The sequence below is a fragment of the Helicoverpa armigera genome, chromosome 25 (assembly GCF_030705265.1).
Source record: "Helicoverpa armigera isolate CAAS_96S chromosome 25, ASM3070526v1, whole genome shotgun sequence".
Taxonomy (NCBI): Eukaryota; Metazoa; Arthropoda; class Insecta; order Lepidoptera; family Noctuidae; genus Helicoverpa; species Helicoverpa armigera.
This window is the reverse complement of record NC_087144.1, coordinates 3,123,127-3,149,914: the sequence shown is the minus strand read 5'-3', so window position 1 is coordinate 3,149,914 and position 26,788 is coordinate 3,123,127. Positions and strand designations below refer to the sequence as shown.

Here is a 26,788-nt window from a genome sequence, read left to right as displayed (position 1 = left end):
GTTTTCAGTAATTTGATGACACGCGTATCCGGCTATATCCGGTTATTATGTGTACAGCGTAAAGTAATTTAAAGATTTGGCACTTGAGCAAAATGGAATTTGTTTTATATTTGAGTAACTTATTGGTTCTTTGATACAATTCGCGGATCGTAGGTTTTCGGGATTGAAGTTACCTGAAACATTATCTTAATTGGTTTATCATATTATACCAGGCTTTCAACAATCTACACTTCGGGGATGAAACACCACAACATATTGTTTCATTTCCAATCAAAGTTACACGTCGTTGTGACTGTGGAACCTAATTCGCAAACTAGGCAGTTAATAAAAAAACGTCACGGACTACCGTACCCAAAGCTATTAAAGTGGCCTTGTCGTTATCGCTAAAAAGAAAATAGCTGCCAGTGCACTGACCGCGTATAAAGGCGTATGGCGTGCGCTTTCCATCTACAGTTGTGTCGCACCGTGCACCAATGTTGCGGATTGGTGTGAATTTTTACTCACTCCTTTTTCGATTTTTAAACGTTAACTCCTACGCTATATGAGAGCCTGGTACTGATATGCGTATTGGTCCTTTTTTTAAGATGTTCATTCCGATTAAATAAAGTTTTATGTCACTCTGATGATGATAATTAGTATCAGTTACATTCTGTTGTGAGCAGATAGACGTTAATTGAAAGATACTATTAATTACACGACCAGATATTTAAAAGTTGCATAAAAATAAAGAAAATCGATGGATCAAGGCGAGGATCATTAAATCGTTAAATATTATCCAATTTAGGTAAACTTTTTTCGATTGATTATGACTAAATTACCTTATTTGGCGAAAAATTATAAGTTGCAAATAATTACAGTTTAAAGCGTGGGTTTGATTCGAAGAAAATTGCTCACTAATAACATAAACTGATACCTTGTTTGGCAAATATCATAAAGATTGATCAAAATCTTCAGCTAAAAATACAGTACCTAACATTCATAGAGTAGGTACCTAAACAAAATGGATCTAGCAAACAGTGAACACAATAATTGTCACGACTAACCGATTAATCGGTAAACTAAATCGATTGAAATATTACTCGATGCGGATTAAACGTCAGGTTGAAGAATTTCATCCTGAGATATGGATCGGTGCATAAAGCACGTAGAACCGTGTCTGCAGATGGAAAATGGCCTACGTTATCGCGCTCAGCATGAGAATGAGACCCCTTTGCGATGATTTAATCTGCTCAAAGCTCTCCAGTAGCTCTGTACTCCTAGTACTTTTTTTCTGCGAATTTTGTTTGTGCATTCAACTTTTTTGTTGTTAATTAATTAATTTGCTTTGTACTTGTTCAATCGGTTGGACTTAGCAGAAATTAAATTATCTTTGATTCCTTCTACCATTAATTTAGCAACTTAACTTTCTTGCATATCATAGAGCAATTTTTCCACAATTTCCTTAGTAAAACCAGATGAAGAGAGATCACGGCGAGATACATCCTCTTCTTTCAGAAATAATTCATTTCGTTATAAATCTAGCCAACGTAAAAGTCCAGTCCAATCTCTGTCTGTTTTTAATTCAGAGCCAAATAAAATCCAGAGTCGCTTCTAGTTTAACCAAGACTAGAGACTTTTACCTAGAAGTAAAGAAGACTAAAGGATATACTGGTTACTACTAAATATGACTTTGTTTGCTTGAATGCGTTTATCTCAGGACTTAATGAACCGATTTCAAAAAATATTTCAGTATTTGATAGCCGATTTATTGAGGAAGGTTATGTTATACTTTTTATCCGGGTGTGCAGAGTAGTTCCCACGGAAAGCGAGGCGAGTGTAAACATATAAATGTTAACGTTACTTAAAACTGAAATAAAGTCGGTACTCACTCAGGTAACAGTTGATTTATTTTCTTACATTTTACTACAGACAGTTTTAAAATCTTTTACAAGAAGATTTTACACTTTTCTATGGCAATACTGAAGAAGAAAATGTAACAAACTTAGTTCTAAGAATTAAAGCGGCTAGTTCAGTTTAGTTAGATAAGTAGTAAATAACTTTGGAGTTACACTTTTATGAATTGTGTGAGAAAATAAACAACTGCTGTATTGACATGCAACTAACTGTATTACAGTATTTTCTAGATAATTACCAGTTATAGGAAAGTTTATCAATTGTTTGTTAGTACGTAAAGTAACTGTTGGTCCTTCGGTTCTTCGTAGAAAGTAGTTATTGTCAAAGGATTAATTTAATAAACAGACAGTCTATGTAAAGGAACTTATTCATAAGTTCTGCAATTGCATCCATTTCTAAACGATCTGCGAATCAGCATTGTTTCTTTTTCTTCATTGATCTGATAGGCTTTTAATGTTATAATTGATATTTCTCATTAATTTGAATATCGTCGAATAGTATGCTATATCACTTCGCGCACAAAAAGTAGCCTATGCACTACAGCCTAGCTCAATAAATGGTCTATCTAGCACTGAACGAATGTCTCTTAAAAACATGATTCGACGTTCTTCCACTGTAAAGTTGAAATGATTAAACAAAACAGCATGATGTCTTATACAAGTTCTGGTTATACTCTAAGAATTGACGCATTTTGAGTTTGCATATACTATTTTGCAAATAGAATAGACAACAGAAAACCCATGTATACTCTTTACGGTTAACCTTGTCGTGGATTTGAATAGAAAAGCCAAACTAAGCGCGTTGGCCTATCCAATTTGCGTATGGTGTCACCGACGCCGACGGATAGGGTAGTGCACTTAGAGTCTGACACCTCTTGCGGTACCAAAATGTAGTTTTTACGAGGTTATTTTGAAGATAGAATATAAATAGTATACTTATTTTAAAGAAGAAGAAGATTTGCTTATCAATAGGTGGTAATGAAGGAGAAATCACGATTTATTTGGGGGCTAAATGTGCAAGCCCACCAAACCCTTTAAGAACTTTTAATTATCTATCCCATTTATAGAGAACTAACCACGAATAGGGCCGTAATGAAACTGGTTTCATTTCAAAAAGTAATGGTCATTTCAAAAGCATTTGTTCACCCTTATTTCTATTCGAACAAAATACTGACAGCTAGGAGGAGCAAACAATGAGAGTTCATTGTTAAAGTATTGCGCAAATAGGGGAGGGCGGCTCCCTCAGCAAAAAAAATGCCTCTTTTCCAAAATGCTTGTTTCAAATGTAACTGACCTTACTCAAGTTGTGTGTGCGTATCTCTAGTTCCCGTTCTTTCTCGTACTCTAAACAGGTTTGCATTAACATTACATTTTTGATTAGGGCATATTGTGAATCCTTCTTTGTATGTTTGTGTATTATTTGGTTTATCAATAGTAGCTGTTTGAATAATGATGCTTGAAAACTACCGTAAACAACTGTCTTTTATTTTAAAAAAAGAGAAGAGTTTCTTGTCGATTCTTCTCCAGAAGATTCAATTTTTCGAACTGTGCGACTAGCTTGACGTTTTGAAAGAGTTCTTATACCTAGGCCTATTTGAAGTAAAAAAAAATACTTTGATATTGATGCTCCGTTATTTGGTATTACTATACCAGCTGTATTGTTCACGGTAATTTATTTCAAAACAGTCCCATTTGTAACAACTAGCCGTAATTATATCGATTGCAATGTGAACTGACGATTGTCCTTCTTCTTCTACGTCAGTTGCAGATAATTGCAACTTTGAACTGTTTGGTCCTTTGATATTCTCAAACAGTTCACTAGAAAAGTAACCTTTAATAAAAAATAATTTAGATATTTCAGCTTTTTTCTTTTTTTAATGGGAAATCATCTAATGATCCCGCTGTGGGTTAGCAGCGTGAGGGTCAGACTCTTACTGACTAAAACCCATCAAGTTCCATCTTAAGCCTTCTATGTCCCAGGGCCGCGGTAACTCTTTCAAACAATCCGTCAGCTAAAGTACGTCTGATTGCAATTTTTTATCAAATGCGGAAAGAAACACATTCGAAGCATTCCAAAATTTTGTTTTTAGTCAAATTGAGATGGAGTCCATGAACTGATTATCAGAAGAGATATTAAAACGAAACCAAAGACAAAAGTGCTGTGCGTTCCCGCCAAAAATCCAAGATGGCTGCCAAAAGGAAAGCTGGAGCACTCCTGCAACATGTCCTGCCAAAGGTAACTTTTTAATTATTTTAATACGATCTCTTACAGCTGCCGTTTTAAGAAGACCCTATTTCTCGTAATATATGTAAAGGGCACGAGGTCTATTTGAAACGGTCAAGATAAACATGCCAAGGCCTGAGAATAGCGCGATGGCACTTATAAACCGAGTTCCCGCCATCAGGCAGGCTACTATAAAGCGCAGTAAAAATGGTATAATTAAAGGAATTTATAATGACACCCGTGGTGATGTTAACCGGCCGATTTGCGGTGTGTGCGGCTCGCGAGGGCTTCTCTTGAGTGGCTGATCATCCGGATGCGGTCGAATAGCAGACGTGGCCGCATCGAAATTGGCGCCAAAGTCAGTTTTCCCGCCGCGGGCGGTTCGCCTTGCAAAATGGCGGAGTTTCAAGTGACACGCGGCAGGCGTTGATAGCATTAGAATGGACATGCCCAGTTACTAGCCGTTTCTATTAACATTTAAAACTAATAAACACTCGAGTTACATCTATTTTTTCTTGGAAAATAGATCGGTATTATGCTGTTTGAGTAATTAAGCACTAATTACATTACAAACTATATTGCTTCTTCATAACATTTTATTGTTTTTACGTAATGCAATTAATTTAGTAAAACTTGCTTCCCTTTATGTATAATACGCAGAATTTTCATATTAATAAACAAAAAGGCATACAAATCTAATCTAATTACATTACTACATACATAATTACCACCAGTAAAAAAAGTACATGTTACTGTATATTTAGTCGTCTAACTAACATTACACATTCATAATTATCATTTTCATCATTATTAATTTCAGAAATTAAAGACGAACACAAGAGACGAAGACCCCACGAATTACACATCACCATTTTCTAAAAATACCTAATCACCCATTAAAACCTACAACACTTTATTAGACAATACCAAAGCATTAGACAGGTCCGTGCTAAGATGTCTATGATGATCGAGGCGCCGGGCGACCTTGCATGCTGCCCGTATCAGCCCACCCCGCTACATAGCTACTATAGCTAGATCGGACTTAGCTCATGTACTTACTTGTCAACCTATAAGGTATGATCTTAGAAGTATTTTTTTGGATGACATGGTCTTACTGACGTTGCACTGCCATTATATTGATCTTGAAAGCCAAATATGTGTATGTAAGCATCAAAATGTTATATTTTGTCTAAACTCAAATACAGACGAAATCTTGAAGTCTGTTTTAAATAACAGATGCTCCTCTAAGCAGTTTGTCTTAACACATGGTCATCTGTAGTTAATTTTATGATTTGTTTGACGAGGACAACTGTTATAGTGAGTGGCACCATTTAACTGTAATGATAGCCGAAATATTTTCAGTTGTCAAATGGCCGATTTGACCATTGGACGACAATGGCTGGTTATGGGTTTAGATATGGTGTAACCCAACCTTAGAGTATCTTGGTCATCCTGCAGATTCAACAATGATTTTATGTTCGTCTACAGTTAGATTCAAATGTCCCCTAATCTCCCGGTCCTCAAGTTATGTATGCTAGCAGTTTTTTGCATATCATGTTAAGAGTAAAATGAAATAAACTACAACTTACGGCCAACCAATATAATAGGAATACGAAGATTGTCTTGCTTTTTTTTGTAATCGGCAAATATGTAGTATTTTGGTATTTAGTCAATAAAGGAGGCCTATTTTTGAGCTCAATTTTGCACCTTTTGAAAAACCTCAAACACTGCAAACTTCTAGTCAGCCGATAGTTTGATCGGGTTCTTGAGTATAAAGATGCACTTACTCGTACATTACATGTAATCATTGGATGTTGAACGTAAGGTTAATACTCTACATTTAGCAAGCCTTGGCTTCAAAAACTACCAGCGCATACTAAGAGTATATTACTTCTGCTCCATAAATTAGGATGCCTCTTTAATGTGTGTGTGTAGTTTAGAAATGATTATCGTCCTTATAAGAGTCACGATCAGAATTTATAGCTAAACTGTGTTCCGATTTAAATATTTTTCCCCAAATGCAGCGAACGTATAAAAATAAGTAGTAGTTAGAATTACTAGAAGTTACATTAAAATTGTACCTTTAGATATGTTCAGCAACTGAATTATTATATTCGATATATACGATTGATGGCACAGCAAAAAACCTCGCATACGATATCTGAAGATAGCACCAAATTGGTGTCATAAGCCTGCACATTTATTACAGCTACATAGCCGTTCATAATTATGTCTATCCAAAAGATCTAAACATTTATTCACACAAAGATTAATTGATTGCTTGTCACATCATATTCTGCTAGAAGCTCATTAATATCACTAAAAACGAAACAAGTAAGCTTCATCAATCTCCTAGATCTATATACTCGAATGCTTACAATCACTTTGGAACTAAAGCCTTGAGGACCATTTTCTGAAATGGGAGAAAATCAATGGAACTTGGCAAGCCCCTCTGGGCCTCTTACTCCATCAGCCAAGATCCTAGGATTAGACCATTACCTGTCGAGATGTCTTGCGAACAACAAACAGTAGCTTTGATACGAAAACTATGCAGTTTTAGACTATTCAGGGAAACTGGTTATTGTAATGTCCAGCTCGAAATTGACAGTCAACGCACAATTGTTTTGTTTATCCAATTACGCAAACTGCATCTTGCGATATTCGAAATTACTGAATTGCAGTATTGTGGTCATTTTGAAATGACTCGCCAGCACCTTATATTTCAGTAATTTTCTTTTGATGTACTACCTACATGATAAATAAATTGGTTTAGAATTTTATGACTCGATATTCCACTTTATTAAACCCTCCTTTTAATGCTTTTAACAAAACACCTGCAACCTTCCATATTAAAAAAGACGGGGAAGAATCCTTCTTTATTTTATAGTGTAGCTTGTCCTACCCTTATAAATTTCACGGATCCTTTATTTTACGGGCCCAAGGATCCCGCAAAACCAATTAAAAGATGGCCTTTCTTAAATATTTAAACTCCTTTAAGACCTCGCCGGTACCAAGGCGTCATAAGACCGAGGCGCTGTCCGTTGAGACGGCGCGTACATTATTCAACGCGCGCTCCCGCGTTCGCCTGCATTCCGTATAGCCCGCATTGTTTGCATGTCCACCTGATATCCATGCAAGACTTGCTGCCTAAACTTTGCACATGAATTCAAGAATAACCGGACATAGTAGTATACTTTGTAGGTATAAGACGCATAATTTAATTGATAAGTAAGGTAAACATGGTGTTGCATGCCGTTTGTGGCACTTTATCGTAATGTAAGTGCGACTAACAGTCGGGTATCGGGTCGTCAATGATAATGTTGCTTGTACGGAACTTGCTAAAGAAAACAGGTCGAGTCATAGACGCTGACTAGAAATAAAAGATTGTATTTGTCACATAAAAATATAAACTTAGTCAATTGAATTAGAATGAAAACTGCAGAATGATAAACCTGTGATATATCAGAAAACGAAAGAATAGAACATTGGTCATTTTCTGGTCCTTTTTCCCAATCCATCATTTTGGCGGTGGGGACACTCTCATGTTATACCTACATGAGATAAAATCAACAATTTAGAGTTTCAAAACAGTTTTTCCATGAAATGACTAAAAATATTTTACTTAGGCCTTAGCCTTAGCCTAGTTTTTTTTTCTAAAATCTTTGCGAACTTAGTACTTGTTGACAATGTTCTTTGTTTATACATACGTTTGTTTTTCTGTGTACATATTGAAGACTCATCAAATTACTCGGTAACCGACTTGGTATTTAGGTGATCGTTGTATATGCATTTTATTTGTAACGCGATCAAACCGATTTGTTTTTGCTTCGTCATTATTTTAATTGTTTGTAAAGTCTTATCTTTTAATACTTTGTACCTACAAGTTACGGTCGTTGAAAAAAATACATGTTATTCAGAACATTAACAACTTGCTTAGATCATTAGGTCACAAAAACTTTTATTGGATTTATCAATAGCGTCCTAAACTTTTACCTGGTTATCAATAATATTTCATATTGCTGAAATACACACTATGTATCCCTGTACATGTCTATTGACATACATATGTATGAGTTGACAATAGATAGTTAAATTACCTGCCTTAACTACTTCCACACCCAGAAAATTTTTGTCCATGTTCACCGGAGATAGTGAAGCTTCCAAACACTAAATATTTTTTTTCAATTCAGTTCTTTCAGAGCCTTTAGGGTTCAAAAAACAAAAAAAAAGCTGTTCATAATATTAATATTGAAGTGTTAATTAATGATGCAAACAAGAAAATCACTGGGTTAAGTATTTTAACATCATCATAATTATCACAGCATTTACATCTTAATAAACCTGAAACTGCAATCCTAGTTCGCTTGCACCTTCGAGTACTCTCGATAAAGTCACTAATCACCATGATGATGATCTCGTGAAAGAAATCACTAAATTAATTGATGCTTATCTTATGAAATTAAAATAAAGTAATTAAATCTTAAGGACGGCTCTAATTAATAATATTGGTAAATGGATTGGTATTGAATAGTTTTGATGATGATGATATTTTGAGATTTTATTCGTTGATACTTATGGTGGTAACTTGTATTCGAATGATGAGATTTAATAAAGGCGTATTTCGGCTACAGTCATTATTACTTGCATACAGGCATTATTTTCAATTTGTGAGATTAGTGCGTTAATTAACGAGAATTTAATGAAAATTCAAGATTTCTGGCTAATTTCCCAATCCCCAAAAAAGCACCAAGACAACTCTCCGGAACAGATCACACTGACAATAAAAAGTCGCGTCAGACATCAAGGAAGCCGCCACTAATTTCATTTTCACCCTCAATTTATATCTGTCACTTTTGGTACCGTGGACTGCGCGCGTAAAAATATTGTTTTTACTTATCCCCAAAGGGAGGGGTGGGGTGTAAGGGGGCGTAATTACTTGAGCAGCTAGACGCTACGAGACGGTCCGTGGGGGTGGAATTACTGCGAAGCTGCGGAGGTTTGCCCGCAAGCTGCCCCTTTTTGTAGGTGACGCCGGGAATTTTTCTTAATCCGCTATGTATGGCTGACTAGGGGATCTTTGTGTATTTTTTGCTTTTACTTTTTACATATAACGTTATTGATTTAGCAGAACCAGTGGAAAGAACGAACTATGCGCTGGATATGCGCGTTAATGTACTAGGCTGATATGAGTTTAAAGAGTTGTATTACATCCTTTTCAATTGTGATTGGATGAAGATTTTGTAGGTGACAATTTAATGGCGCTAAACTGCATCTGATGATGATTGCACACAACCCATAAAGATGGATGATACATCTCACAATCTATTGTTAGAAAACGTGAGTTGAATCTTAATCTAAATATTGGATAACCAAAACGACGCATCAACTACTGAGTATTTTGACTACAAAGACATTGACTTTTTGTGACAAAGGACCAAATACTAAATAGGGATCCTAAAAATAACTTGCTTAACATATTAAGTAGAACCTTAGATATCTATATAGAGGTTTCCAGCAAGGTTGCTGTGTGGTTAACTTGAATCAAAAGCCTAGTCTAAGATGAGAATATCTTAAGCTAATATAGCGTTTGTATTCTTGGGGCGTATTGAGCATTTCCTTGACACGGTCTATAGTGGCTTCTAAAATGCTTGGAGCTGTTGTAACTTTATCACTAGGGGGATATTTAGATAGAGTTATTGTTAAACTGTAAGCCAGAATTACAACGGATTTGGTAGGTGTTTATATACCTTAAGTATTTTGTGTTGTACCTACATGTGTATCGAAAGACCAGCTAATAATATAACAATGTAAAAAAGAGGGCGGAAAAGTTAGTATGACTATTGATTTTAAATTCAATAATGCTATAGTCGCTTCCAACAGGCATCTGTGGAGATCAAAGGGGGAGGCCTATGTTGAGCAGTGGACGTCCTATGGCTGAGATGATGATGATGATGATGAATGCTATAGAATCGATTGGTTTGTTGTTTAAAGTTATTTAAGTGTAGAGTCGAACCATGTAGGCCTAAATGCAACAATTCTGATTGGAGCACGTTGCCTAATAGCGGTATCAAATCTGACTTATCTGTATAATGGCTACTTTCCTAATAAAAAGGTTTTGGTAAATCAAGTTGGCAGTTGGTCCCCAAAACCGAACTGTGCCGTGGGCACATAGAATTCAATACCATAGATACTTGAGATAAAAATATCACAATACGGACCGATTTCAAGGGATTATGTGAAAGGTCACGTTATTGTGAAAAACCCACCTGTTTTCATAGTTCAATGAAAACTTCTATTTATTTGTGAATCCGTCCTTACTGCTATTTAGCTCTGGAATATAAACAAGATGGGAGATGACGGTTTTTCTGTATTTTATGGTCTTGTTATAGATAAACTATAGAACAGTTTGAAATCCCGATTTTATGTTCCACGATTCCTCATCACAGCCGAAAAACGTCCTTTTGCTGGACAAAGGCTTCCCCAAGCTGGGGGATTGGCTCATACTCACCGTGCTGGGTGCATACCATATACATAAAATATCCCATATTATATTATATAGCATTATAGGAATGTTTTAGCTTCGGAACCGCTGCTGCACATCGCATATCTCTGATCAAGGCATTTACCTCAGACAAGAGAATAATTTGTTACAAAAACCCGCTACGCTTATGACTTGAGGGCGTGACTAAAGTTTTATGTGTTTGGTAACAGAATCAGTCGTTTCTTAGTTAAATTGTATAAAAGTTATTGAACATCTTTTGAATTCGATTAATGTATTCGGTGGTCCTTCGGTGCGATAAATGTTTTCTTATTTGAAGAGGCTTGCATGTTCAGTTTCCCACTAAGGATATATTAATTTATGAAAATGCGATGCAAATGGATTGTTGATCAGTTAACGTAATCTCTGATCATGATCATTATCTCAGACATATGTCGAGATGTAACCAAAACAGCTATTTGCATTATAGCAAGATATAACAGTAAATTTAACCGCGTTTATAAATCTCGTGTACTAGGGGAGCAGCGTCGGCGGCACGCACTCCTACGTAGGTATCCATATTTAGTGCCTTCGCTCGCTCAGTTTATCACACTTCAAAGAGCACGGGTAAGCGTCGACTTGTAACCGCGTCTCCCCAGCGATACCCCTGTAACTAGGAAGCCGCTTTGTGAAATTCGCGATGCTTTTCGACGGAGACGCGACCCCCATTCGGTTTTTCGAGGTCGGCCCGCTTCCCCCTCACATAATGCGAGTATCTGCGTCTACCTCCACATCGCCTTTGCTACTCTGGTACTTATCACGCGGTAACTACGCGGTTTCTGCACCTAGTTTCTCACTAAACTCCGAGTGAATGTGGGTGTTTAATTATTTATTCAATCTGTTAGAGGATTTTTCACGTGCCAGTTTCCCCCATTTTAGTTTTAATCGCATTAGCGTGTGGCAATGTTATTTTGATGTGTACTTACTGCCAGTGTACTTAGTAGGTTGCTTGTTAGTCATCGTGGAATTTGATGATAAATCATTTATTGCCTGTTGTTTTAATGGAACATGATTGTGATTTGAAACTTTGATTATGAAGTTTTATTGTTGTTAGCAGTTTTTACCTACTCTAGTATTTAGCATTTCATGTTCATCATTTGCCTACTCTTGCTAGTCTAACTGAATGCAGCTGAGTAGTGTTACATTGAGTGACTTTTATGCGATATTACAGTACAGAGAATTGGTATGGCCCGCGGGTACACGCATCGAAAATCCTCTCTGGCAATTCTCACCCCTATGTGCTGTAGCGTCAAAACGTAAACGTAAAGTTTCCTTCAAAATTGCTTTAGTATTTTTATTTGCGAACTGCACTCGTACAAAAATAATTTGTTTGCTCGACCTATCTTTTTCATGTTGTAATGTAAAAGGCGTTTTATGCTGCTGAAAAACAATTAAAAGAAGTAATAGGATACGACAATTGCGAATTACCTGCAGAGTTTTTTTGTAGGTACCAGGGTATTATGAGTACAAAGGAGTTCATATGTCTTTTTATACCTAGTATTTTATGACTATGCGATTTTCCTCAGTGTCCGAAATTGGATTTGGAAAAACTTTAGACAAGACTGCCAAATATCAAGAAGGCTTTGTTTGTGATGTCTGTCTGTCTTCGTGTCTTTTCGTATGTCACAGGGCTTTGACATCAGTCAATCCTTCTATCTTGTTAGTTGACTGTCCAAAGTTTTGTCAACGGTAGGCTAGCACTTGCACAAAAATGTTGATGACAAAGTTTGAGGCGCATTGGTTTTTCTGTGTTCTACAAGAAGAAAGAAATTCGTCGACACTTGTGGTTATCGCACCAGAGTCTTAGGTACGGCCGTGTGGGTTTGATTCCAGTTCCGGCAAAGGACCAATGTATCTTTTCTAAGTTTATTGCACTAATAACTGAGTAACCAAATACATAAAACATATTACTAGTGGTAACGGTGATGGAAAAAAATGATCAAACCTTTACTTTAAAGTCTGAAATCACCAATCCTTGAGCAAGCGTGGTGATTAACGTTCATTCCTCCTTTGTTTGTGAATAGGCCTGTGCCTGATAGTGGGACAGTAAAAAGGTTGATGATGATGACATACTCTACATATTGTTAACAGTTGTATCATAATAATGAAAACAAAAGAATACAGATCTCTACAAGTTCGAAAAGAATCATCATACTTAAGTACATTGTATGTAATATCGCGTCGCTTGCGTATCTTTGTCCAATATTCCTATATAACTTTCGTAAACGATGCCTAAGTACCCTTATGTTAGGTTACCCACACACTGCAAGACTAAATAGTCGACCGACAGTTAACCCGATGGAAGGCAATTTTTTTAAGAAATCTTGATTCCAATCAAAGTTTTCAGTCGGTCTGATACCAGCTTAGTACCTGGTCTTTGTAATGTGCGTAATACCATTCATCTTCATACTGATTTATGAGCCCAAATTAACTATCGGCCGACTACAAGTTTACAGTGTGAATAACATGTATATACTATCTTACTCATATGGATAAAATTGTAGAGTAAAAGCATATAGTCTCGTTCCTTTATCTGATAGTAGTTCTATTTTTAACTTTTAGGGAGTTGTCTTTTGAGAATCAAAGGTGCATAAAAACATGCAACTTTTGGGCGGTTGATTGATTTCGTATGAAGAGTATGCAGTATGCACAGTTTCGTATTTAAGAGATAGACTGCAAACTTCGAATGCCCGTTCTGATGTTATATCCTAAAATTGGTAAAATTCTTTGTTTGTTATGTACTCAGTAATGTGATGAAGGCAGGTTAAACAGACATATGGTTATTACTATCTGGGGTGATGCTAAATGTAGAAAGAGTTTGTTGGTTTGTTTGAACACTTAAATCTCAGGAATATTTCAGTGCTAGGTACCCCATGTATCGAGGAAGGCTATACGCTAATTTATACCCGGTTGTTTACTGTCTCTAAGATAGTTTTTTAATAGTATAGTAGAGATGTAAAAACAGCAAAACAGGCAGTGTTCTTTAATAACTGTCAAAATATTTTGACAATATACATGGGTGTTGGTTCGAAATTAAGCAGGTCATATACAGTACCAATAAATCTTCAGCCAGATGTAGACGTAAATCCCTTCATCTGGACAAGCTTTAAGCCATTGTATATCTATCTTCATATATGTTTGTATGTACATATAGCTTGGACACCTGGACACCTGAATCTGAAACTATAGGTCATCATCATCCTCCTGCCCTTATCCCAATATTATTTGAGGTCGCTGCAGCATGTTTTCTTCTTCCATACTTTTTCAATCTGCGATCATAGTTATATGTACTTATAAAAATACATAATTATGCAGCATATTACATATATTATTAATTTCGAATTTTCTGAATAAGATACATGAGTGTGGTGTCGGTCTGTATGTTAAAAGTAATTTTCTCTGAAAATCAGTCCGTATTTAAAACTCATTTAAGGAGTAATGTATAATTTTAATTTGGGATTCGGCGAAATTTGTAAATTGGGGCGTGTGTGTATTTATTATTCTGTGTGTATATTTGAGCCTGCATTTCTACGATACCCGAGTGTTAATATTGATTATTATTGATACATACTTTTGGAGTGATTCTTGATTAATGTTCTCATACTTCAATCAATTCATAGGTACTTTTGATTTTGTGTTAGTTTATGGAACTACGGCTAATCAGTAAGAGGTTCGATCGGAAAACCCTCTGTTTCCTGTTTTAGTACTGTTTATATAAGAGTGCATGATAACTTGTCGTTTACTTACTCCGCGACGAATAGACAGCAGTAGGGTGCGAAAAATTTCGCCAACTTTCAGAAGTTTCGAGTTAAAAGTTGCGAACATATAACAATGGTCCGTTGAACTGATGGACCCAAACACTGATCGCAGGGAACTCTGTCATGATGATAAATGATAATTGTTGGGTACTCAAATGGCTGTCACAGTTCTTGTGCAATTACCTATAAGTGTCCCACCATTGTTTTGGGCAGACAGTCCAGTTCGTTGTTCACCTGAATTTTTGCCACCGCCCATGTAATCGTCATTGTGTCCGATGACAGGTAGCGTCCGGCCCGGTAAATCAATGCCCGTTATGTACAACAGTCATCGCTTATGTGCTTATGTATTCCTGGTATATAGGCAACGTATGTATTGGTATAGTGGATACGCGTGTACGTAGATAATCTCGTCATAGCTCGCACCCGTTATGGTATTACTGTGTGTGGGCGGGGGTCTGGGGGGTGACAGGGGGTGCGCGAGCCCGCGAGTGCCGCAGGGGGCGCTGTCCGCTTTAAAAATACTAGGGCGCAAGCGGCGGGCGAAACTACCGAGCAAGCAGAATGCTAAAGGAAGCCGTTTATTTTGAAAGACCGAAGACTTTCAACTCGCCTCTGCGCTCCTGGTAGAGACGGGTAAAACTTGTAAGGACGGCGAATAAAAAAATGCGGACCCTCGTTGTAGCGAAGCTGCGCTTGCAAAATGTTTTTGACTCATGAAACGGGCTGCTTAAAGGAGTGCTTGCTGTGTGAAAAGTTAATCCTGAATTAAGTAAATCTGCAGAACTGATAAACTTTCTGTGGATGTTGAAGGACGTTTTTGTTCCAACATTTGTCGCACTATTTTCGTTTGAGCACCCCAGCTGTGGAGTTCGGACCTAATAACAAACTTTATTATCCGAGACCGTGCCATTGGTCAAATCAGTCATAACTTACCTAAATCACAATCAATACACGTCCAACAAAAATGTGTTAGTGGAGCCACAGTAAGGATGTGGTCGCCTCATTATCGATAATCACAGCATCGTGTTTAACGGCCTTTGACGTTCGAAAAGCTCGAAATTTGTATTTTGTTCGTATTTTCATAATTGGGCGGGTGGGGGGAGGGGTGCGAGGTGGCGCCGCGGGCGTCATCGGCCCCCTTCGCGTGGGTATTTAATGATTATACGCTGACTGCCACCTGATTGCTGGCACTCTGACGCGCTATCGATGATTACTTGTTATCGATGAATTGATTGCCGTTGCTCTCAACTTGTGCCTGATTTTTGATCGTAAAACAAGTCAAAGAGAAGTAATGGATTGCACTTTAGGGGTTTTCATAATAAAATATTCCGGAAAGAAAATCTACCATTATCAATTCTGTCTCGACACCTTGTCACTCGAAATTCCCCTGAATTAGGTACTAGAAATGTTATTACCTACTGTTGCTCCATGCTCATACATGTTGCTGTTTAGGTCCTCAGCGCGCAAAGGTACACAAAGACAGTGATAGGATTCTGAGAACATAGCAAAACTATGTAGCCCACAGTTCAATCAACTTTTAGTAAATGATACACAGTTTTATCTCATAGACACAATATCTCATCCAAAAAGAGGCTGTTCTCGTAAAATTCTCTCCTCAGTACAAAATAATGTTCTAGGATAGTTTGTATCGAGTATCGATAACCGCGACTGTGTCACAGCAATGTCGCAGCGCGATCACTCGCGGGGTGGCAAGCACTACACGGTAACACGCGGAGTGCCGGAGGGGGGAGGGGCCCGGCCCGGGGGGGGGCATACCGCAGTACATAGCCCATGTATCAGTACATACCAGGCCCTCAGCACATAACCGCTGGTGGATTCCCGAAATTTTGCAGTTATTTTGTATGGAAAACTAGGTTATTCCGCGATTTATTCGTCTATCGGCAGATGACCGGACCTGCCTCCGCAGTATATTTGATGCCATAATAAAGCCAGCTTTGTGGTTTAAAATAATTTTCGCTGCAAAAACATCACGCATTTTTTCATTCTTCAAAACAATTTTCTCTTCAAAATACTTTGCCTTACTTTTCTTTTGAAAATGCGCCAGAAAAGTTAATCGCTATCCAAGTTAATGGCCGAGTTAAATAAATTAAGCACGCGTAGCGTACTCCTGCATGCAGTGCTCCTCAAAAGGTAAATAAACGTATTCCTTGGACGCCTAACAAAGACGCCATTAAGAATCAGTTAGGATGCTCGTTAAATGATCTAACTACACAAGTTAACCTTTAGCTTAATGACATGTTTGCACTAACTACGTAAGTATACTTAGTTAGATATGTATGTACGCACCACTGCACCTTATCTGTCATTGAGGTGTAATTAATTACAGACTAAATTGCAATGGTATCAACCTAACTATACTAGGCGCACATAACGCGAAGGGTCAACGGATATTTAGTGTCCGCATAGCAGATGCGGTCCTTGGCCACCGCCCTGAAGACGGTCGATATCTAGCTTGTCACCCCACCTAACTCCAAACTGCCTATGTACACCTGGTACTTAGACGACTTAAGTACTAGTTGTAGTTGTGGCTACCGCGCTATATTTGTCTTTGAATAATTAATTTCTGACTTAAAACCCGCGGTGCAATTCAAGACACAATTAAGTTTAATTATATTCAGGTGTCACTTGAAGTAGACAATCAAATACTTAAATGTGGGTTAGCGATTTATGATTTGCATAAATTATGTTATAAGCAGTCCAATTGTGCGAATTCCACGGTGCGCATACTAAGTATAGAATAAACAACAATCAAGTTTGATTCGCAATTCAAAATTACATCAATAACCAATCAAGGGAACTGTAATGGGGAATTAAAACATCAGCTAATCCTTGTACAATACATCAATAAAAGTGTTTGACAAACAATCCGACAGCGAACAATTTGCAAGCAAACTTCGATATTTTCAAGTAAACTTTTCCGCATAAACTTAGTGTAAGTGCGGCTGTAAATTGATGACGTTTTGCATGGGATAGCTACCACTTGTTGAATGAAAATCTTCGTGTGTTTTCGTAAGTTTACGCCGACGTCAGCTGTTATGAAAGCGGAAAAATGCCGCTGCGGAATTCAAAAGGATTTTTTGTGAAGTTTTTTATTCGAGTTCGCAAAGTGGTCTTGACTTTTTAAGTTATTTGTTTTCACGTTGGCTTTTATTGATACTGATGTTTTTTTTTTGGGGAAATGATGTTCTTTCGTTCTCAGAATTGCAACGAATATCTTTATAGTATATGTAGAACTGTTTTGCTGGACATAGTATTTGAAATCCTGACTTGCAACTTTAAAGACTTAAGTATCCTATTACTACTAATTAAGCATTTACAAAAACACTGATTAACTAGTAACATGTAAAAATATATATCACATAATTTTGTTTTCTCTAAATTCTAAATGCTACCCTTTCTAAGCGCTGAGCAACATTTTAGCGGCCAGCTAGCCATTTGAATGTGTGCGTTAGAACGTTAGGACCAGACAAACGTTTCGGCGCGCGGCTGTTTGTCACCATTCATAAACTAAATGTTAACATTTCTGTCTAGTTATAAATAATATTTATTCTGAACTGTCGCAAAAGGCTTTTTGCACTTAAAAAGGTACATACTAATGGCTGTTTATATGTCAATTTAGTAACTAAAAATGTAATTTTGACATAAGACCCATGCAGGTTACGTCAAATTTCTATCTTTAGTAATCAAAAAAATATAGATACAACATTAGGAACGGTACTAAATGGTTCTAGTTCTAACGTTAATAGGAAAACTATGTAAATATGTATGTAAAGAACGTTTACTGCGAAGCAACTTTTTTTCTAGTGTTGCGTTGGAGGAAACCTATAATTAAGCCTAGCACCTGGACATTATAAGGTTGAGAATAACAAGTGCATACCATAGAGTTTATTTTATAGGTAAAATGGCTTTTCTGTTTATTAAGTATTGTTCTGTATTTGGTTATTGTAACGTATGGTAACTAATGAACTCTATTTAATAATGAAACTAGGTTGTGCGGTCCAGAGGTAAGTTCAAGTTTAACGCTAAACTTTATTAAGCTATTATGTTTAACGTTCAATTAAAGCACTCCAACTGCTAGATCAGAAACTCGGCTTCCGAAAGTTTGTATTTGTTCGTCCGCCGCTAACTCCTAGCCGGGACAACTGCTTCGGAAACCCGCATGGGGCAGGGTACCAGGGACCCATCACACATATGGAGGTACATCCAGCTATATTTAGTGGCTTGTCCATTTGAAGCACTATCGATTTGCGTCCGCGGTTCAGAGCGTTGACCCGCCCAGCACTGCACAGCCGCCGGCCGTTTCGCTAATTTATTAATTATTTAAACTTACGAACGCGTATGATGTCCTGGTAGCGGGCATGCGTGAGCCTGCTCCCCGTTTCGCGGAAAATGGGGGGGAAAATCATCCCCGTCTGTGTTCATTACAAATATGTATGTGTAGGTGTATATGTATGTATATGTAGCTGCATTACACGTCAACAGTTACTGTGATTTAATATTTTAACTATAGGTCGGCGAGATTTCGACCATCCCAAACCTTTATTGTCTGTTAAGCTGAAATTTCAAAAATAAACGCGATTATGGCCCACTGAATACCATCCCATTGGTACTATGGAAAACCTGCTCTAACTAATAACCACCAAGAAAGAACATGTTTTTAACAAACCCATTCTCTTTTTGTTGCAGGATAACTTAACACCCGAGCCAGCAGACATGAATGATGACGACAATTTTTCTAGTAAGTACCGATATTAACAGGATCAAAACCACGCTTGATTCAATCCACAAAGCCACTTGCATCAAATCAACTCAAAAATTACGGCATTTTAGGCAAAAATCATTCAAATTACTGAAATACGCTTAAAATGCTCCCGAATTGGCTATTTTTGAACAAAAATGTGCGAAAAATGATCAAAATTTTGAGAATTGATTGGCTATGTGATCTGATGCAGGTCAGGCCCTCGCCAAAGATGCTGAGAAGTTGAAAATGATGTTGCTAGCATGGAATTACCACAGCCAGGCTCAAGGTAAACATTTGTTTTGTTTATTTACAGGATTTTATACGACTCTGTAACATAACAACTACTCAAATAAATAAAGAAACAGTTACCAATCAGGCACTCAGTTATTTGCATCATTAAAAAATATTAGAAATGCGAAAGTAACTCCGTCAATTGTCGCACTTTCACACCAAAACTACTACCGCTAACATAAACTTTTTCTTGAAACAACGACTTACTTTGAAAATTCACTACGCAAATTCATAGTAAAACAGTTGAGTAATGAAAACTGACCTTTATGTTGTCTGTAAACTTGGGCCTATATCATCATCATATCGACCAATGGCCGTCCATTGCGTAACGTAGACTAATCTTAGGCCTACATCGATTGAGAACCGAAAGAGTTACCGTGGCCCTGGTACATAAAGGGCTTAAGAAGGAATATGATGGGATTTAGTCAGTAAGAGTCTGACACTCCCTCACGCTGCTAACCCACAGCGAGAGTCATTTGATGATTTCCCATAAGAAAGGCCTACAGCGATTTAAGATTTTGGTACACATATAAACTAGACTCTAAAGTCTTAGAAAGGACATAGATTACCTACCTTTTACCCTATTGCGTAAAGATGTTCCCCGAAAACTTGAGGTAAACCGATGTAAAACAACTAGTTATGTCTAAATTACAATACATTTCAGGTGTAACCAAGTGGGTATTAATACCTATGTATTTACTAATATATGCCGCAGTTTACATACTACTGATTAATTGTGATATGAAGGGATCAATTTCGTCGTGTCATCTATATTAGAGTTACATCTATCTTAGGCGTAGGTAGATACTATGTTCAATATTGTTATGAATATCTATGTAGGATAGGTGAGGCGGTATCAGGTATCATTTCTACATATAGTACGTCTTTAACTTAACAATAGTTACGCGAGTTTAGAAGCCAGAAAATCAATCAACCAGTCTTGCTAAGGGAAATTATGTTATTCACATAACAGGTTTGTGGTGGTCAAAAAGGCAGTCCATCATCATCATCTCAGCCATAGGACGTCCACTGCTGAACATAGGCCTCCCCCTTAGATCTCCACAGATACCTGTTGGCGGCGAAAAAAAAAGTAGTTGCTCCATGTAAAACACTGGTGCTCAACTGCATCCAGTAAGTTGGCTAGTTTGGATGTCGGTCTTAACATTTTGGGAAATGCCTGGGCATATAACGAGAAGAATGTGTTAGATAAATTTGAGGGACTTGAATACATAGGTGTTTGTAATTTTTAAGAAGCGATCGGTTTCGCAAAGAAGTTAACAGTTGTAGGTAACCAGGGTGGGCGGCGTATTCATATATATATCAGATATATTTTTGTTTTACTAGTGAATCCAAACCAGATTGTCATGATCAGGTGTCGTTCCGATTGCTACTAGAGCAAGACAGGGTTTTAATTAATGTCCACGTTGAATTTATCAATTGCTTATCACGGTACCTACCTACCTATCAATGAATGCATACATACACCCTATGCATTTCTGCATTGCCATCACATAGTTAGAGGAATCCTATGATGTTCAAACTTTAATATAGTTTGGTCGGCACGATCTTCATAATTGAAATTATTTGAATTTTTGTGTTGGGGTAGTGATAGTGAGGTACGATACGATATAATATTATCTAGTAGTAGTAACGATCAATTTGGATAATTTTCGATTGGTACTTGCTTTGCTCATGATTTTTCGTTTTTATTCATTAAAATTCAAATTATTTTATTGATTAAAGGTGTGCAGCCTTACTTATAAAAATCTCTAACCACCTACTAAGCAACATCTTAACTAATCACTACTTAAAGTCTTAAGTAGTGATTATATGTTAGTTAAGACATCCTTAAGCAGCGTTCATAAGTAAGAATTTTCTTAAACAGCCCTTAAGTATTACTTATTATTTAATTCACGTTTATAAGTAAGGCTGGTGATATACAAATACCTAGAGTCAACACTGAAGAGAAATATGACACAGCAAATATGAATTTATTCTTCTGTTCTGTTTAATTATACGGTAAGAGTAAAGTAAACTGTATCGATCGCTGTATTTTTTAATACCAAGAAAAATCTTTAGCTGATTAAGTCCCCTGTTAATTTGTAATAAGTACCGATCGATAAATGATTAACGGCGAAGGATGTGTAAGAACACTGAAATCTAAGTTGCATTCTACGCATATATACCTAAAATATTTGTTGAAAATATATTCTATACTTTCAATATAAGAATGTATTTTTGCTTTGGCAATGAATGCACCATGTAAGCAAGATTTCGAGCTATGAAGTTTCTCCAGTCCGTCCTATTTATAGTTTTTGCAGACATTCTTACGGGTCCCCCAGCAAGTACCGTTGGCTTGTTTAAACCCGAGGTCCAATGCACTTGTATGTATCCACTAAGTATAAAGTGCCACTCATAAATATTTGACATTAAACCTTTACTTGCTGCTTTAAGTCTTCAAAGCCACTTTTCTTGTCATCCCAATACTTTATTGACTGCATAATTTTCACGTCGACTGGAACGCATCGGCTATTTTTATTACGCGAAGCCATATCGAGAGTACTAGGGGCGCAGCCGATGCAGGCACCTTCTCAAATTATTTATAGGCAAGGGGGCTTGTTCGGGTTGACATTTAGAGGCAGATGCACCGGTCCCTTGCGTTCTGTAAGCCCTCATTAATTTCTGCCGCCTTGGTAACTAACTGTGCGAATACTAAATAACATAGCAAAATTATCGTCCTGTTTGTATGTACGTAGGAATGAAATGAGTTGTTGAGGTGGTCTGAAGGATAAAAAGTGTAGTTTTATTTGAATCAAAGATGGCTATTTAGCGAATAGTTTGGATCGTAAATGAGCAGCAGGCTGTCGTTTGTTGACAATTTACTTGTTATTCTTTCTATGGCGACATTTCCCATGAGAATGGGGTAGGTGCGAGCACCTGTCAGGCTGTCACGTTAGGTGTGACCTGTCGAATGGCGTGCATTCATCATGATGACAGATAATTTAGCAAGGCTAGGCGTGTAGCTAACTTCTTTTATACATAATTTATGTCCTATAAGTGGTCGGGACACCTCGGCGCATATAAAAACTTAGTTTTATGCTAAACTCACTCGCACTGAGGTAATTTTAAGTCTGTATAGCTACTCCTAATGTATTTACGGTAACTTCACACAAAACACTACACACAAGTTTTTCTATTGGGTAGACGGCAATTACCAATCTACCGATTAAGGTACTTTTTAAAGGAAATGCTCTTAGAAATCGGTTTCAAGCACAGATTTGAAGAAAAATATGTTTTATTGATCTTATGTAATCCAAAATCGTAAACATGCAAATATTCCAATTGAGAACATTCCCTTTTAAACACGGTAAAAAATATGAGTTTGTTTGCTTGTTTGAAGAGTATCCGACTTGATTACGAAAATGCACCCAAAGTTTCAAACGTTAAGTTTAACTATACCATAGCAGAGACGTAACACTTGAAATCATAGTTTTAAATAGTTTAAAAAATACTTTCATCTGTAACTTGATTGTTTGGAAAACAGATTAACTGCCTAGTCTTTTCTTACATAACTGTTTCCTACGTCTTTTAATAATAGGTGGATATCCGTCTAGAAACTGCCAAACCGACATCCAACTACCAGTTAACACAATACCCTTTGGTGAGCCTGGTTCTCAGACTTTCGGCCTCCTAGTATTAACTGCCAAAGATCTACAGACCGACGTCTTAACATGATTTCCTAGTAACAGAGGCGTCTTACATGCCAAAATACACGTGAAATACATGAACCACGTTTCGGACGGTTGGGTAAAATTGGAAACCCAAATCTAACTATAACCTAGAATTTAGAAAAGGATTATTATTCTATCGGATTTTCTGGGAATTTTGTGCGAATAATAATCTAATTTGATGTATACACACACAGTTGGTCAACTGTGGGTCTTTATCCGCCGCAAATATTTGAGTTTTAGTAAAACTGCTTCGAAAAATAAGGATAAGATCAAAGAACCAACTTTTTGATCCTTATGGTCTGATATCGCTTTGCATCTTGATGTTAATGATAAAATAGACCATTCCTTCTATTTTTTCAAAACTGCTTCTCTTTGACAACCATAGATCGATAAAAAACTCAGTAGATAGAACTCAGCTTTATATCAAAGGCGAGATAAATATTTACTTATAAATGTGCAAGGAATAAATGTATTTTATTTCTTTCTAGAGTATCGTTTCTACATAAGTTTTGTTGTGGGATGTACAAAAAAAGACTTGTACGGAATATTAATTAGCTGCTACTGCGTTCTGAGTGCCTGGTAACTGTATACAGTATACGTTGCACGGGATTGCAACGGGTGTTAACCTTTTTTTAAAAACATTGACTTGAGTGCAATAAGTCTCCTATCGCAATGTACAATTTTTAACTGGACTTTAAGATCAAAAGTATAGTGTTTGACAATTGTCCACCGAATCGAAGGGGATTGTTATACGCACGCACTTGTTTTTAAGAAGTTGGTAATTAGAGATTGGTGTTCCTATACTTTTTATAGAAACTTCTAGAATATGTCCTCAACCTCCTGTTACAATTTGATCTCCTGGTACTTTCAGGCCGCAACGGCGACATAACGGAGACGGGAGGAGATAGCATGGCGGACCTATGGGCATCATACCATAGCGCTTTGGGGCTCGGCAGCAAGCCACCCAAACCGCCCACGCCATTGGCCACTGGCCACTCGGTGAGTTTTAAGGTTGAGCTACGTTTCCTCTATTATTTTAGAAAATAAGTAATTTTAATACAAACTACCATATTTAATCAAATAGACCAGAAAGGAACATTCCGAGATAGGTAGGTAGGTATATTACGAAGAGAATAAAGAATATCATATTTAAACTTCTACATGTATTATTCCTAATCAAATACCAAGCACATATGAGATAGAAGGAGGTCTTAAAACCCTTCTGCTGGAATGAGGACCGCTTTGAGGCTATGAAATTAAGATAATTTTCTTTCCCCACCAAATCGAATTACCCAGAAATGTTGTTCCCTTTCAAAGAATATTTCATTCGAACCCAAGAAAAATCAAAAGACCACAGGACTAACCATTTGTTACTCTACAGAGTCCCATCCACGTGGGCTCGGTGACTCCCGGCGCTGAACCGGCCTCCACACACGACGAGACTTCATCATCAGACCGGACTAAAGATGATGATGATGGCGGCGCTTCAGATGATGACTCTGATGATAGAGTTGATCCGCAACATCATGACCCGGAGCGGCTGAAGGCATTTAATGTAAGTAAGCAAAAAGGACCGTTATACAAAAGAAATAAGGTTTCAATTAAGAAATCTGGTCTTTAGATGTTTAGAATGAGGTGGCCTAAGCTATTGTTTGTATCTTCAGCTATGAGTATACAATTAAGCTTAGCATAGAAACTTGACCCAATATGGTTTGTTAACCATGTCTATGTATTTATCCGTCCTATTTCTAACTGCTAGATTAAGCGAAAATTGCCAAGACCAATAAAATGTTAAATAAACCTCTCAAACGGCTGGTAACCTATAAAACTCGGTTACCTTTTCATTTCCTATTTTTACGTATAATGCAAAACCAAAGCGAATTAGCAACGGACTAACTATCGGATATCGACATCGGCTAGTAATTGGATTGCGGGCAGGTCTGTGCGAAATACTTCGGTCATCTAGTTAGTTAGACTGGAAACTGACACCAACACTCATGGTAGGATGGTGGTAAAAACTTCGGAAAAGTATGGCAATGGGATTAAAAGAATGAGTGGAATTGGGAACTGATTGGTATGCTCTTCAAGCGGTTTTTAATCAACATTGCTACACACGGTTAGAAGTTGCTATGCAATATGTACCTAATACCATTGAAATCGAAAGCTATTCCATTGTAGTATAGTTAAAGGACCTATTCCCCTTTCTTCCAATACAAGTCACTCATCGTTATACTCCTATATAGTTTTTGTAGCGGCACTGAGGTAAGACAAACAAAGATGTTTCTAGATGCTTCTATAACATAAAAACTTACCTCCACAGATGTTCGTTCGCCTCTTCGTAGACGAGAACTTGGACAGGATAGTTCCAATTTCAAAGCAGCCTAAAGAGAAGATCCAGGCTATCATCGACTCGTGCACCCGACAGTTTCCGGAGTTTGCCGAACGTGCCCGAAAGAGGATTCGGACTTATCTGAAGAGCTGCAGGCGGAATAAAAAGGTTCGAGGGGAGATACCCACGGCCGGCAATGGAGGGAGTACGCCCGGCTCGGGCAACGCCTGGGATACTGCGGTGAGGGTCCGATCTCCTCTTTTATTATGTTACCCTGGTACTTTTAATTAACCTTTCAAATGGGTAGGTTAAGCAGCAAACCATATTTATTTAACATGCTAAAACATGCATAGTAATAAAGTTCTAAGTCCAAGATACTTTATCAAATTATTCGTATTTCCGTAAAATTGGATTTAATGCACACATTTTTGCAGGGGATTTTCGAAGCCTTGATATAAAAATACAAAACAAAAGTCTTCATTTCACTTTTTCTCAAGTGCCTTCGATCTCACAAAGATGGGGAAGGAGAAATACCCCATTACTACTATAGAAAAATTCTAAGTCCAAGATTCTTTATTGAAATATCCGTAGATCCCCAAAATTAGATTGACTACGCCCATTTGTGCAAGGGATTTTCAAAGCATCCTTGATATGAAAATACAAAACAAAACTTCTTCATTTGACTTTTTCTCAGGTCTTTTAGATCTCATAAAGACAGGCAAATACTTCATTACTTTCAAAATCTAAAAAAATCCACCACTAATAAATCTCCCACTACATAGGTGCGGCCAACTCCTGCGCACCTGACATCAGTGCAAGCGGAACACATTTTGGCGCAGGCGTGTGAGAATGAGAGCCTGAACGCTAAGCGCATGCGTCTTGGACTCGATCCGGTGAGCCAGCCCATGCCGACTGTGCCCACTCCTATGGTGAGTAAGACAATTTAGTACGAATAGGATTTTGATATAGATATAGGAATAAAGTTGGGAAATACTGAACAATCCTTTGAATTTAAAAAAGAAAGAAGAAGAAAGGTCTAAAGGTATTAATATAATACTAACTAATGAGGATTGACCAATAAATGTCTTAAGATTAAGTCAGAAGTATAATAATACTTCTACAACAATTGTAAATGAAACACCATATCTCTACTAATCATCGTTTTGTTAATTTTAATTTAAATGGCAGTCGTGACGAGCTAAAAATAGATCTTCCTCCTTGTGTCCTTATTTTCAATTTTACTTGGGGTTGGTGCAGCACGTT

The 26,788-nt window shown here is 37.3% G+C and overlaps 1 protein-coding gene across 4 annotated transcripts in view; it reads left to right on the top strand.

Annotated features, from left to right (window-relative positions):
* LOC110379940 (uncharacterized protein) overlaps positions 1 to 26,788 on the top strand; it is a 130,685-nt gene that overhangs the window by 101,186 nt on the left and 2,711 nt on the right. For 2 of the 4 annotated variants that reach the window (XM_049845940.2, XM_049845937.2), the window contains exons 4-9: positions 19,120 to 19,171; positions 19,386 to 19,460; positions 24,068 to 24,195; positions 24,578 to 24,751; positions 25,517 to 25,771; positions 26,308 to 26,454. In XM_049845940.2, coding sequence (XP_049701897.2) covers positions 19,120 to 19,171; positions 19,386 to 19,460; positions 24,068 to 24,195; positions 24,578 to 24,751; positions 25,517 to 25,771; positions 26,308 to 26,454 — 831 coding nt within the window. The remainder of the gene's footprint in view (positions 1 to 19,119; positions 19,172 to 19,385; positions 19,461 to 24,067; positions 24,196 to 24,577; positions 24,752 to 25,516; positions 25,772 to 26,307; positions 26,455 to 26,788) is intronic. The other 2 variants (XM_049845938.2, XM_049845941.2) reach the window with 2 other exon arrangements.